The sequence below is a fragment of the Pseudochaenichthys georgianus genome, unplaced genomic scaffold (genome assembly GCF_902827115.2).
Source record: "Pseudochaenichthys georgianus unplaced genomic scaffold, fPseGeo1.2 scaffold_647_arrow_ctg1, whole genome shotgun sequence".
Taxonomy (NCBI): Eukaryota; Metazoa; Chordata; class Actinopteri; order Perciformes; family Channichthyidae; genus Pseudochaenichthys; species Pseudochaenichthys georgianus.
The window spans coordinates 21,116-36,723 of NW_027263203.1; the positions used below are offsets into that span (position 1 = coordinate 21,116).

Below are 15,608 nucleotides of genomic sequence, written 5' to 3' on the forward strand. Positions count from 1 at the left end.
AAGAGAAATTAAGACAATAGATATATAATATAAAATGATAATTTGGACTTTACAGGCTGTAAAATGGTGACCGATTAGTAAGTACATTTTTGGCTCATCAGTTATTTTGCATTCCAGTCTGTGCAGAAGTGTGTCACCGGGGGTGTGTGGACGCGCACGGAGGCGTGTGTTCGCGCACAAAGGGGTGGATCACGTGTCATTGAGTTTCTGTTCTGTTCTGCCCGTTCTGCCCCGCGTGGAGACATAAAGGTTCTCTCCACCTGTACATGCGCTCATCCAAAACCGGTCCAGTCTGACCCGCGAGCCTGCCTCTGGTTGGCTGCAGAGAAACGCGCTCTCAGCCCACCCACCGCTCGTTATACTCCCTGCTCTCTTTCTCTTTCCCTCGCATTGAGTCTGGGATCATGGCAGCTACGCACAGCGAGTACCGAGGAGGCTACCTGCGGAGCGACATGGAGGCCGGGCAGCACCGCTTCCACCCGGGATCCGAGCCCACTTACCGGCCGCTGCTCTTCGGCACCCTCGCTGTTATGGGATTGCTTCAGGTGGCCTCCAGCGTGGCGATCCTATTACACCTGACGGGATATCTGCAGGAGGTAGGCTGAACATGACTCGTGTGCTCGGGAGGTTCATTTCCACAACACTTTCAACTCACACACACTTTGGTTTGACGCGTAAATATTTATCTGCACACACTGTCAACACTTCTCTGTCCGAGACACTTTTGCGCAACTTTATAACGCCATAAAGTGCCAGATAACTGTTCCTGCTCTGTGTGAAATAGGCGGTGTGAGCTCTTAGAAGTATGCAGAGGTGAAGTACTTACTTGGGTAAAAGTAGAAGTACTCAGATCTTGTACTCGAGTAAAAGTAGAAGTACTTGAGTAAAAGTAGAAGTACTCAGACCTTGTACTTCAGTAAAAGTCGAAGTAGGCTACTCAGACCTTGTACTTGAGTAAAAGTAGAAGTACTCAGATCTTGTACTTTAGTAAAAGTTGAATTACTCAGATCTTGTACTTTAGTACAAGTTGAATTACTCAGATCTTGTACTTTAGTAAAAGTAGAAGTACTCAGATCTTGTACTTTAGTAAAAGTTGAATTACTCAGATCTTGTACTTTAGTAAAAGTAGAAGTACTCAGATCTTGTACTTGAGTAAAAGTAGAAGTACTCAGATCTTGTACTTTAGTAAAAGTAGAAGTACTCAGATCTTGTTCTTGAGTAAAAGTAGAAGTACTCAGATCTTGTTCTTGTGTAAAAGTAGAAGTACTCAGATCTTGTACTTGAGTGAAAGTAGAAGTACCAGAGTGTAGGCTACTCTGTTTCAGTAAAAGTCCTGCAAAATGTTCCTCAAGTGAAAGTAGAAAGTATTCTCATCTAAATATAGTGAAAGACAGTAAAAGTAGTCGTTGTGCAGATTGGTCCATTTCAGAATAATATATATATATGTTTTATAATGATTGATCATGAAAGTGTTCTCAAAGCTGGTGAAGGTGCAGCTAGTCTGAAGTACTTTGTAGACTGCAGGGTAGCTGGTGGATCTCCTCCAGGTGGAACTAAAGTCTGATTCAACACTTGATTAGATTTCACATCCTTCATCCACATCTGTAAAGTAACTAAAGGTATTAAATACATGTAGGGGAGGAAAAGTCCAAAGTGGCATAAAATGGAAATACTCAAGTAAAGTACAAGTCTCTCAAATTGTCCTTAAGTACAGTACTTGAGTACTTAGTTACTTCCCTCCTCTGGAAGTATGTGTAGGCTAATCTAGACAAGTGGAGAACAAAATCGAGCCAGTTCTGCAGTTTTGTGCGCCAAGCTTCCCTGCACCCTTGGTGTCTCTTTGAAGGCAGCAGGCAGTTAAACGCTGCTGTAAAAACACCCAGACTTCCAGATAGCATCTCTAAAAGACACTTTACATTTTCCACGCATTAGTTATTTCACAGAGATATGTCCTAGCTGCAGCGTGGTGATAGCATCTCCGTCTGCTGTGCAAAGATGCCTTGCCAAATGCAGATCACTCGAGGGCTGCAGTTTCTCGTGTGCATGTTTACATGGCTGATATCTGTAATTTATATGTGTCATACTTTGTAAACCTCTGAGCGTAAGCAAAGCTGTTCTGGAGGAGTGTGGGTTTCATCAAGCAGTGAGAGATACATGCTTCGTGTCGTGCCTCTTGCAGGGCTGCGTGTCTGAGATGTTGTAAGATAACATTTAGGTTCAGCCGTGATTGTTTTTTTTAACTTTTTGGCGGTTTTGGAGTTGAATAATTGTCGTGTTTCAACAAGCCAGGAGGTCAGACCACATCTCCGCTCCGTCGGGATGCAGAGTTCACCTGGGGAGCGTCTCTCGATCTGTGTTAGGGGTTTACATTTCTCTGGCATAAACACATCGGCGTGTGTGAGCCTGAGGGAAATCAAACACGTCGTTTAATTCTACGGCTGTAATTGTATTTGTGTTTTAACACTTGCGTGGATTTATCTGGTTATGTTGTTGAAAGGCTTTAGCGTCATATGCACGGTAGCTACAGTGTAGTAATGCAGTGGCGAACCGTGCCTATCACAACTGGACCTTCTGTAGACACACACACACACACACACACACACACACACACACACACACACACACACACACACACACACACACACACACACACACCCCCGCTGCAATGCAACATAAATATATTTAAGAACTAAAACTCATTTTAAAAAACAATAAGATTAGTGCAAGAGGAGATGAGTGGGGTCCGTCTTTATGGGCAGAGTAAGAAGGACTCTTGGATAATTAACCACGCAGCTTTTTTTTACTGAAATCAAAGTCATATGGTAGCACTTTTAGCATGAGTCAGCGTGTGTGTGTGTGTGTGTGTGTGTGTGTGTGTGTGTTTACTGGAGTTTGGCACTGTGCTACTCATCCCTCAACACCTGCACGACTTCCTGGAGATGCTCAGCGCCGCCGTGTCCGCATAAGAATGTGCTGACGGGAGTTTTTTTTTTTTTTATCATCCACCACGAGGGCTGTGTTTCTGTGCATGCGTGTAACCCGTTTCTTAAATGACTCTGACGCGACAGCCCTGGGAATAAGAACCAAATGCCCCAAATCGCTTTGAGTTTCTCGTGCTGAGTGACATGTGGGAAATAGCTTCACCTCGCACTCCCACAACTTGTCTCCCTGTAAGGTTTACAGACATATTCCTCCCGCCCACACCGGTCAGCGAAACATCCTCATGACAAATTGAGCTCGTTAGGAATCGCATAAGTTTGCATTTCTGTGTAGACTGACCCTCTAACCTGTGTGTGTGTCTGCAGGTCGATCTGTCCACGGCCCCCCACCGACCCATACAGGTGAGTTTGACCTCCGGTTAACCCCACACACACACGCGCACACACACGCACACGCACACACCGTCCTCTCACACACAGATTGCATTTCACAGGTTTGATTCCTGCCTGAGAAGTGATCACCCCTGAAGCTGAATTTGCACATCAACACTTCTTGAAATGATCTATCAATTATCGGCACTCGGATTTCACTACACTAACATGTTCAGTTTCTTTTCATTGATGGGCTGATTGTGTTTGGCTCGTGGCCAAAAGGAAGCTGTGGTGTAACAGAGCTGCCAAAAATAATATCTCCGAGGGCCAACAGTTGGGAGATTTAAGAGTCCTTTGAAGCACAGCAGGTATTTCCTGAGGAGGGAGTACAGCGTGTGCAAAAAGAGACTTGTGCTTAAAAAGAAAAGACGTGATGCATTATATACACATTCCCTTGTTGATCCCTCGCTTTGATACGGTTACTTTTTATTCGTCTTGTTTGTCTGAACATGCAAATCAGGAACCATCTTATTAAATATGTGCAAGTTTGCAGGAAACGTTTGTACAGTGAGGTTTGAGATGTTACTGGAGAGGACCGTCAACAGCCAGTAAGAAAGACATGTTGACGTGCTATCGGCAATGAATGATGTATGAACTATGCCCTCTGTATACACCTTTTAGAAAGTCGATATTAAGATAAGTTGTAATGATGAAATATGCGACTGAGGCGTTATCTAAAGCGAACTTGTGATGGGCTTGTGACACGCCTGCAGACCCAGGTAGACGAGAAACAAAAACCCCCTTATGTGTGTGTTGCATGATTTATCTCCCTTTCCTGAAAGAAGACCGTAATAACTCCAACACGTTGAATCAAACAATATTTATCCTCGCCTTAAAGTAGCAAAACAACACCGACTATCATCTGCAACATGGCTCTGACAGAAATCCAGATGTTCCCATGGCTGTGTTTCCCCTCCACACCGCAGCGCCTGCAGAGCACCAAGCCGCAGCCGGGCACACGGCCGCAGCAGCAACAACACCTTCCATATTTTGATATGGGGCGAAGAAGCTTTTTCCTAAAGGAGCTGCTCTCTTCCTGTCGCCGAGCGCCGAGTAGTTTACAGCACCGACTATTAATGAGTGGCTCTCTGGCGTCGGCGGCGGTCGCGGAGAACTCCTCCGAAAGAGCGCAGTCGCACGAGGGAGTTATAGAATATAAATTCTTAATTGTTGAAGTCATGTATTTTCTTTCTTATCCCTTTTTTGGAAGTCCCCACCAAGTCTTTCTTTGGCAAAGCTCTTGGCAACACCGTAGGAACCAGGAAGTAAAACAACACGGAATGAAAGGACTGCTTTGCTTCACTGGTGTTTGGTTTCCCATAGCGCTTCTAGTCCTTCGACACGACGTGTTGTGTTTGCCCCGGGTATCCCCTGGTGGCTTCTTGCACAAACCACCCAGCTCTCACTGTGTCTCATTGTGTCTTCGGCCCCTCGGCTTCACGAGGTGTCAGGCTGACACGTCTCTCCTCCGCTCACAGCTCAGGGGTGTGAGCGAGCCGTCCTCCGTGGACAGCCGTCAGCGCTTTGATGTGAGACGGGACCTGATCTGTGGTCAGTGTGTGAGGACATCGTGAGTCACACACTCGGGTCTGTATCACCAGAAGGTCTGAACACAGATCTGCTCCGGTGGCCTGAGCGCTGTGTGAGGGGAGCGCTCCTCAGCACAATGGGAATGTTGACTGATCTGAGAGCAGATCGCAGGCCTGCGTGCACTGTGGTCCTCCAGCATGGGGGACCAGAGAGGGCGCGTCCTGGAGGGAAGGCTGCAGTGTGTGTGGCTGTGTCGAGGTGGGGTTGAACCGAGGCTTCTCGAGTGAAGTCTTTACGATTCTCTGGAATCATGAAAGTAGTAATAATAATACATTTCACATACTAACCCTAACCCACAGAGAGCAAGCGAATGAAATGGGGTCTAAACATAAGAACATTAGTAACACACATAGAACATAGAATAAGATGCATAAAATAATGAGTTTTTAAAAGGTCAGCCCTGATATCCTCAGGTCGGTCGCTCCAAAGGAGTAATGGAAGAGTAATAGCCATTGATTCCTAATTGAGCAAAACGCGTTGACCCATTTAGGTTTTTGTTTTTTTATAATTTTTTTATAATTTTTTTTTTATTCGTCCGTGACCACGACGCTATCTGCGATCGATTAACTTGTGGACAATGATCCCTCGCTCCCTTGCACTGATCTCGCCTCCTTCTGACCTGTTAAGTGGCCTGCCTCACACAGGGTGACTGGCTGTCCACATGATGTGGCCTGCCGACATGGCCACTGTGATACAGATCATAAATCAAAGCCCTTGATTGGTCTCTGTGTGTCATTCAAGCTCGGGATAACCTCAGCTCAGGTGAGGTGAAGGACTCTGAGTGTTTAGATAGTTAACTTAGTCTAAGTTCTCAGTGGGTTTCAAACGGTGTGGTCACCATTTATGTAAACACATATTTCCATTTGAGAGGGTAGTGATTGGTCTAATCTGAGGTGGGCTGAAGATCGGAAGGCTGTGGGTTCAAATCCTGCCAGGAACACCACCAATAGTGTGCCCTTGAGCAAGGCACTTAGCCCTTAGTTACTCCAGGGAGGATGTCCCTGTAATCGGTCATTATAAGTCGCTTTGGATAAAAGCGTCAGCTAAATGAAATGTAATGTGATTAGTAAAATATGCATGAATAAATAAATAAAAAGTTAACTAGGTGAAAAAAGGTAAGATACACTTTTAAAACTTGTTGAGAGAAAACTAGTCTCAAGAGGAGCAGGGGGAGAGGAGGGGAGATCGGAGAGGCTGATTCAGGAGCACAGACACTCACAACTATAAATGAACCATACATTAATTAATAAACAAGTTCAGTGTTTTTTTCATATTGGAAATGGTATGTTATTGGGTATGGCCATGATTTTATGATTATTGAAATGTATACAGTTCTGTTTAATATAGTGTTTCCATAGATCTAGTCTCTTAATTTCCCTCAAAATGCACCAGATTGATGCATTTAACTCCAAAATAAAAAATTAAATCTTACCGGTGGGGCATGCCCCTGGACCCCCTAGAGGATTTTGAGTTCGACCCCCCCCAAAAAATCACATGGATAGGTTCCTAAATACATTATAAATACATTTATTTTTTTAAATAGTAACCCATTTCCATATGTTCATGTTGGGTAGTCAATTTAAACTATAGGGCTATCATTAGGGGCCCTGCTGTACCTGTTCGCTCTGCCATCGCTGCCACCACCCGCCCAAGTATATTCAGAGCTGTGGGAAACACTGCAACACCCCGTCTGCTTTCTCATCTTCTCTGCCGCTTCTTCACGGCAGTCGTTTCTTCACCGTGCAGATCAGAGCGCTGCCAAGCTTCAGCTCCTTCGTCTAAATAATCTCTTCTCGCTGGTGAAAGAGGTCTCGCCACAAATCAAGACGGATCCCACAACGTCGGGTCCTTCTCAATCACCGCGTTGGCAGGGCCGTGTTTACTCTCGCCTCCTTCCAAGTACCATGTGTTGTGGAAAGAAAGGAGAGTGCTAATCGTAGTCCGAGACGTGTCTGGATTCGTTTGAGGTCTGTGTATAAATTAACTTCACGGTGATCATTAGCACGACGCAGGTGCACTATTCCAACACCGTGCTAATTCTGAAGGGTGTGTGCTCCCGCGGCGCGCTGTGTGTGTCTCATCATAATCAACACTTTCCCCGTGTGTGTGTGTGTTGGTTGTAAGAGCTGGCTCAGAGGTTAGGCTGGCATGACGGTGCAAGGAGGTCATGGTTAATTACAGAGAGACGAGTGAAGACACCTTCAGGATATGATGACGCTTCATCAGTGCGGTGGACTTCATGATTTCCCTTTGTACTAATCTCTTCGTTGTTGTGGTGGAAGCCGAACTTAGATGTGTTGTTGAGGGCTCGATGGTAGATGGAGGCGGATGGTGTTTTTAATCTCTCGGTGCAGGAACTGTTTACGTGCTTGGAAACCATGTTTTCCCCGAGTGTGTGTGCTCCGTCTTGCCTGAGGATGGCAGCCGGCTCAGACGCGGCGTGGCGGCTGGACAAAATCCAGAGACTGTTTTTGTGCCAAATTCGTGAGAAGTGCAATCTATCTGAAAGGTCACATGAGAGCCAAAGAGGACGGATACAACTCTGACCTGCTTTAAAGGGCCTTGGTTGCTGATTGGCTAATGGCTACACAAGACAACACATCGTTATGACATCCACAAAGTGGCCACAATCTGATCAGCTCGTTTTCAGACAGGTTTTTATAGAAATGGATCAAAAAGAGAGAAAATCTTTGTTCCTGAAACTTTCAGTCTCTTTCCACAGAGGGGACACATGTTGATGTAGAAGAGACATGAAGAAGAGGGGACACATGTTGATGTAGAAGAGACATGGAGAAGAGGGGACACATGCTGATGTAGAAGAGACATGGAGAAGAGGGGACACATGTTTGATGTGGAAGAGACATGAAGAAGAGGGGACACATGTTGATGTAGAAGAGACGTGAAGAAGAGGGGACACATGTTGATTGTAGAAGAGACATGAAGAAGAGGGGACACATGTTGATGTAGAAGAGACGTGAAGAAGAGGGGACACATGTTGATGTAGAAGAAGACATGGAGAAGAGGGGACACATGTTGAATGTAGAAGAGACATGAAGAAGAGGGGACACATGTTGATGTAGAAGAGACATGAAGAAGAGGGGACACATGTTGATGTAGAAAGAGACATGAAGAAGAGGGGACACATGTTGATGTAGAAGAGACATGGAGAAGAGGGGACACATGTTGATGTGGAAGAGACATGGAGAAGAGGGGACCACATGTTGGTTGTGGAAGAGACATGAAGAAGAGGGGACACATGTTGATGTAGAAGAGACATGAAGAAGAGGGGACACATGTTGATGTAGAAGAGACATGAAGAAGAGGGGACACATGTTGATGTGGAAGAGACATGAAGAAGAGGGGACACAGGTTGATGTGGAAGAGACATGAAGAAGAGGGGACAACATGTTGATGTAGAAGAGACATGAAGAAGAGGGGACACATGTTGATGTAGAAGAGACATGAGAAGAGGGGGACACATGTTGATGTAGAAGAGGACATGAAGAAGAGGGGACACATGTTGATGTGGAAGAGACATGAAGAAGAGGGGACACATGTTGATGTAGAAGAGACATGAAGAAGAGGGGACACATGTTGATGTAGAAGAGACGTGAAGAAGTGGATTTTTGTGTGTGTGTGTGTGGAGATCAGTGTTTGTTAAATCAGGTTTCTTTCTGTGTGTTCAGGAAGTGCAGACGGAGCCGGTGCTGGACGCTCTGAGAGACACGAGGAAAAAAGGACGCTGCAAAAATCCAAAAGAGAGTCTGCCATCAGCGCATCTACCAATCAGAGCACACCAGGAGTTCTCCAAGAGTGAGTCCTGTGACGTCCTGTAACGAAAGCGCTAGAAACACGTGGCTGTCGTCACAATCAGCCGTTTCTGTCACGCCGCTCTAAATGAAAACGATTTAATCACACACGAGTTTGAGTTATTTTTATTAACTGCCAGTTGAAGCTTCTATCTATATTTTGCTGACCAGAGTTCCCGTTAGCCAGTAATTACCGCACTATGACCGGTAAATATGCTGAAGACCGGCAAATCTAAATCTCTCCGGTCAAAATAATGTCCCTTTAGCGCAAGGGTGTCAAACTCAATTTCATCGCGGGCCACATCAGCATTATGGTTGCACTCAAAGGGCCGGTTGTAACTTTAAGACTATATAAAAATACATAGATAAATATATCATATATAAATAATGTATTATATTACATCATTGCCTCTGCATTGGATTATCATCGTATAGGGTAATAACTTCATAATTAACTACGTCTGAAAGCAGAAGTCTAGGGCAAAAGATTGCAAGTCTTTTCAGTGCGTATGTCCCAAAATATTCTGGAGAAAAAAGAAATAGAAGTGACATTTTGAAATAAAAATCAAATTCTGAGAAAAAGGAATTCTAAAAAATGTATATTTTGAAGAAAAAAAGGCAAATTCTGAGAAAAAAAGTCATATTTGAGATGCATTGTGGGACATGTAGTTTATGGGCAACGTGCTTCTGTAGCATGTAACCGTATAATAAACATATTATATTCTTTGCAAGCTCTTGTGGGGCCACAATAAATGAGTCGCGGGCCGAATGTGGCCCCCGGGCCTTGAGTTTGACACCCCTGCTTAGCGCAATAACACATCAGTTTGCGCCGCTGATGTGACAGACAAGAATAGTCCGATTCTAATGTCTTAACACTTAATGTGGAGAAAGAGATGTCCTGGATGGGTTGATTGTGCGTTGATCTGTTGTAATGCCTGGGGGGTTCCGGTGGGCATGTAAACAAATGCATAATGCTACGCTATACTTTGCGGCCTCACCCGGTTGCATAGCGACGCTTATTGTTTAGGTGTCTTTTAATAAGCAGGTAGTCATATCATTAGCTAGAACTAGCTGGATCTGATCGATATGGACATAAACGCGAGTGAAGTCTAATCTGGCGGGAGAGAGAGATCAGCTGCTGCTGGCGAGTGGACACGCACCTCTGATCACGTGCAGCGGTGAGCGGAACAAAACACACACTTCAGGTTAGAATATCACACGTATCTGTTTTAATGACCTCTCAAACTACCGTAACTAGCTATAGATGTGTTTAGTTTTACTGTCGAGCTGCGTGAGACTGGCGGGCTATCAGGAGAGGGAGAGAGCTCACGTGTTATTGAAAGTTACTTTTGAATAATGTAGTTAATCAACTATAATTAGTTTAATATTAAATCATATCGATTTGTTTTAAAGCTCAATAAATAACAAAGAAGACCTTTGACCTGCGCTTTTCTCATTTTGTCCGGAAGATTTAAACTTTAACCGACATGTCGACCGGCAAAAAACTATTTTAACGGGAACTCTGATTTTGCTGACATATGACTTGTTTAAAAGTAGATTTTAAAGTAATAATATGGTATAAAGTCAAAATATCTAACTTAACAATGACAACGAAGTTCAACTAAAGGACCATATAATGTCCGCTAGTTAGAACATGTGATACTTCCTCTAAACTGCATCATTACAACACATGTTTCCATGCATGCACTTTTATACTTTATTACTTATAGTAACAGTTTAATAGACCATTTAACCCCTTCAACCTTTATATTAGGAAGCTTGTGATATAGAGCTGGGTTCATTTTAAAAGTGACTAAACTAGTGCCAATATTAGTGTACTAATTATTGTACTAATAAATTAGTGTTCACCTGAAATGACAGCTGTCAGAGGGGAGTTAGCAGAGCGCTTTGATAGGCTGGTGAGAATAGAGCGAAGTGGTTGGTTAAGCTGGGGAGTGACGCCCCCGATCACTTATTGAGAGGGGAGAGAGAGAAGTACATGGACATAGTAGATGAATGAGTAAAGACGGTCTTCCTGGTTGAAGTTGCGCTGAGCTTCATTCGGGCTGCACAGTTAATTAAAATGTTATCGTAATGTGAATGCAATATCCAAATTGCAGTAAGCTCAATATTTAGTAAAGTTAGTGTATATACATATCTGAATTGAATGGTGGAGCTGCAGAGAAGCCCCGGCCTGCAAAACGCATTCTACAGACTTAATAAAAACGTATTGTTGGGAACAGAGCCTCTTAAATAATTACACCACAATTATAATGATCATTCCCTTTAATCACACGGTATCATCAATTGCAACATCACGTCATTTGTATTAGTTATGTTACCTTGGTAACACAGCCCTTTATTGTATTATTAATAATACATCTTCATTTGTTTAGCCATCTTCATGTAAAAAAAGAAGTGTGAAAAACATTAAAAGACTGTTTAAAGGGGGGTGTCGCTTATTAAGGGGACCTATCATGCAAAATGCACTGTTTTCTCCATCACCATGTGTCCCCCGCTCTCTTTTCCTCCGTCCCCACATCTCTAAAAACCGCTGAACAACGGAGCTGATCCAGATTTGAGTCCGATATAGACATGTTTTTATATATCTGAGACCCATAATATATGCCTAAAAATAGCATGATAGGAAACCTTTAAAAGCTTGTCCATTAAAATGTCTCTTCTCTCCGTCTAGAAGGCGAGCCCAAAGCCGTCACCATCGACTGGGACGAGCTGCACGGATACCGCAACAAGATGGGCTACCAGAAGGGCAAGCTGCTGGTGGAGGAGGCGGGTTTCTACTACATCTACGCCAAAACCTGCTTCCGCTACTACAACCTTGAGCTGGAGGACGGCAGCCAGGTGGACGTCAGCAACCGGCAGCTCATCCAGTACGTGTACCACGAGAAGATCAAGCAGAACAGCAAGTCGGCGCTTCTGATGAAGACGGGCAGCACCATGCGCTGGAACATCACCAGCTATAACATGTACTGCGCCCAGCAAGGAAGAGGGGTTCGTCTGGAGGAGGGGGACGCTTTGTACGTGACCGTGTCCAACGCCTGGGTGCTGGACCCCGAGGGAGAAGGGACGTATTTCGGGGCGATCAAGTTGGGTAATTGAGCGTTAAAAGACGAGAGGAGCGGACTTGCTACTGAACTTTTGCCAAAGAACCACTGTTAGTGATTTATAAGTGTTGATCAAAAGTGTCTTGTTGTTTTTGTACTTCACCAAATAGCCTTGGAGCACTCGATGAGAGAAGACATGGAAACGGTTCAGTCCCCGACACACGGCTCTTAAATTCATCTAAAATAGCACTGGACTCTTTTTTTTAAATTAAGTATTGTGACATTTCAATACATTTCAGCTCAGATTACGACTTAAGCACCGATGTGTTTATGGACCGACTAAACAAACCACGAGGGAGAAACTTGGGAAGTCGGTTTGCTGGCGAGACGCAAAGTGAGGAAGGATTTATCAATGTTGGAGAAAATGTCCGGTAGGAACACGGAGCATCTGCTTGTACTTAGCGGATTAGAACAGAATAAAAACAACAGGTTTGCACACGGCACTGATCACAAACGTCTTCCTGAAGAGTTCTGTACGTGTGAACGAGGAAGTCGTTAGTCTCTGATCGGAGTGATTATCACAACAGGGGATATATCCAGAGGTGGAAAAAGTATTCAGGAGTCTTTACTGGGGTACAAATACCACTCTAAAAATACTCAATTTGAGGCAAAAGTTCTACATCGACAATGGTACTTAAGCAAAAGTATTTAATACTACTCTAAAAATACTCAATTTGAGGCAAAAGTACTACATCGACAATGGTACTTAAGCAAAAGTATTTAATACTACTCTAAAAATACTCAATTCGAAGTAAAAGTACTGCATCAACAATGGTACTTAAGCAAAAGTATTTAATACTACTATAACAATACTCAATTTGAAGTAATAGTACTGCATCAACAATGGTACTTAAGCAAAAGTATTTGATACCACTATAACAATACTCAATTTGAAGTAATAGTACTGCATCAACAATGTTACTTAAGCAAAAGTATTTGATACCACTATAACAATACTCAATTTGAAGTAATGGTACTGCATCAACAATGGTACTTAAGCAAAAGTATTTAATACTACTCTAAAAATACTCAATTTGAAGTAAAAGTACTGCATCGACAATGTTACTTAAGCAAAAGTATTTGATACCACTATAACAATACTCAATTTGAAGTAATAGTACTGCATCAACAATGGTACTTAAGCAAAAGTATTAATACTACTCTAAAAATACTCAATTTGAAGTAAAAGTACTGCATCGACAATGGTACTTAAGCAAAAGTATTTAATACTCTAAAAATACTCAATTTGAAGTAATAGTACTGCATCGACAATGTTACTTAAGCAAAAGTATTTGATACCACTATAACAATACTCAATTTGAAGTAATAGTACTGCATCAACAATGGTACTTAAGCAAAAGTATTTAATACTACTCTAAAAATACTCAATTTGAAGTAAAAGTACTGCATCGACAATGTTACTTAAGCAAAAGTATTTGATACCACTATAACAATACTCAATTTGAAGTAATAGTACTGCATCAACAATGGTACTTAAGCAAAAGTATTTAATACTACTCTAAAAATACTCAATTTGAAGTAAAAGTACTGCATCGACAATGGTACTTAAGCAAAAGTATTTAATACTCTAAAAATACTCAATTTGAAGTAATAGTACTGCATCAACAATGGTACTTAAGCAAAAGTATTTAATACTACTCTAAAAATACTCAATTTGAAGTAAAAGTACTGCATCGACAATGGTACTTAAGCAAAAGTATTTAAGTATGATAAGGACGATGTGCTTAAAGTTTTAGAAGAAAAGTACTTGTTGCAGAAAAAACTCATTAAATATTTAAAAACTCTAAAGCAGACGCAGTAAATCTTCACAGTGAAGAAGCTGCCGATTCACTTTGTGCTAACCCACTCGTGCTAGGTTCCTAAATGTAATATGGTTTCATCTTTACCAAAACATCATATTTTAAGAGTTTTTCCTAATTATTGTGTGTCCAAATCTACAAGTAAAAGTACAATATTGGCTTCCAAAATGTAGTATATTAGAAGAATAGGTAAAGTACAAGTACCTCAAATGTGTACTTAAGAACAGTACTTGGTTGCTTTCCACCACTGGTTACATCACCCTGAGATTCACTGTTTCTTAGCAACAGATCAGATTTGTTCACGTTCTCTCCACGTCGCGGTCTAAAGAGTTTCCTGCTTGATTGGAGGCGATTACACGACAAAGTCATTTTGAACTAAGGAGGAAAGGACATGTGTTTGATATGTTTATGACGATTGAAAAAAGAAAAGGGATGCAGATAGCTGGCCTGTCTGACCATCAACGACATGAATAGACTGTCTTCTTAAACCAGAGGAGCCAAGTTGACTTGGGTTCGTCTTTTAACTTAACTTTTGTTTTTCATGTGGCTCTTCACCGAGGCAGATGGGAATATGCACTAAATATTTATTTATTAGCTATAGAAGTACGGAGACGGGTCATTGTTGAAATGACCTCTCGTCTGTGTGACATCCATTATGCAGCACTTAGAGGAAATAGTAGACACGCTTTTTGTTATTAAAACACAGGGGCTTCTTTTTAAATTCCATATTTATGTATCTTGATTTTTTTTTGACAATTCTGTGTGCACTTGCCTAGCCGAAAGCAATATGGTCATCATGTTTCTTCTACACGATTGTAGCATACCTGTCAAATCTTCATCTGATTTCCATGCAATGTTTTTTTTTATTTATGTAATGTATGTTTTAATAAAGAAAAGTACTTTTGTAGCAGCGTTTCCTGTGTTTTCACTGAACGGGCCACCCTGAGCGTGATGGGTTCGTGACGGGGATCGGTACCATCTTTAATTTAACACCAGTATGTCATTACAGAGATGGACTGTATAGAAAAGCCGCCCACTGCTAACTCACAGCAGACTTTTGGACCGCCATCATGCAGAATAAACAGACTGCATGATGGGAATAACTATCTTTAGGTAGATTAACGGTAACAGGAGAAAGTAATCAGGATACAAGTTACAGTTGTATCTGGATTACAGTGTTACTAAAAACCTAAAAAGAGCATATTCTTTGTTGGCTGTCCTGGAGCTGCCAGCATATTGAACACAGACATGTTGAGTACCCCAACGTTTTATGTTAGAAATGTATAGCCGGGTCCCCAGCACATAGAAACTGCCGGATGCTAACTTGCATATGTTGGGCTACTTGCACAATTAGCATATGCAGACGATAGCTGGCTAATCCGATTTGAACACTTTCAGAGTGGTGTTGGAGGTATCTTGAGGATGCTGAATCCAGTTCTGATGTGTTTGTGTGAGGTTGTGGCTCAGTGGTTAGTGCGCTGATCTACGGTGGCATCTGGTTCGAATCCCGCTGCAGTCAACATTCCACTGTGTCCTTGGACAAGACACTTCACCCCAAATTGCTCCTGTGGGGATTGCCCCACAGCGTCTAACAAGTGACTGTAATGTAATGTTTAGGATACGAAATGGCAGCTTTAAGTCCCCTAAAACTTTAAAATCGACCCAAAATTCATCAAAAGCAGTCCAGATATGGCCACTTTATTTTAAAAACTGCAATTTCCGATCCTGAAAATGTCAGAAATGGACTCGGCGTCCTCAATAAACCACTCCCAAAGGGTCCAAATCGACCAATGCGTTTCTATTGTCTGAATAGGCTATAATGCTAATTAACGCAACTGATGCTAATTGTGCAAATTGCCCAACATGTGCTGGGAACCCGTATGATACATTTAT

At 42.5% G+C, this 15,608-nt stretch overlaps 1 protein-coding gene across 1 annotated transcript; it reads left to right on the top strand.

Moving 5' to 3' along the window:
* The first annotated feature begins 209 nt into the window (after positions 1–209).
* On the top strand, positions 210–14,601 carry tnfsf11 (TNF superfamily member 11). Its single transcript, XM_034079547.2, has 5 exons — positions 210–596; positions 3,306–3,341; positions 8,648–8,774; positions 11,466–11,882; positions 12,006–14,601. Exons 1-5 carry the CDS (start codon positions 405–407, stop codon positions 12,065–12,067), a joined length of 834 nt encoding a protein of 277 aa, XP_033935438.1. The 5' UTR covers positions 210–404; the 3' UTR covers positions 12,068–14,601.
* The last annotated feature ends 1,007 nt before the right edge of the window (positions 14,602–15,608 follow it).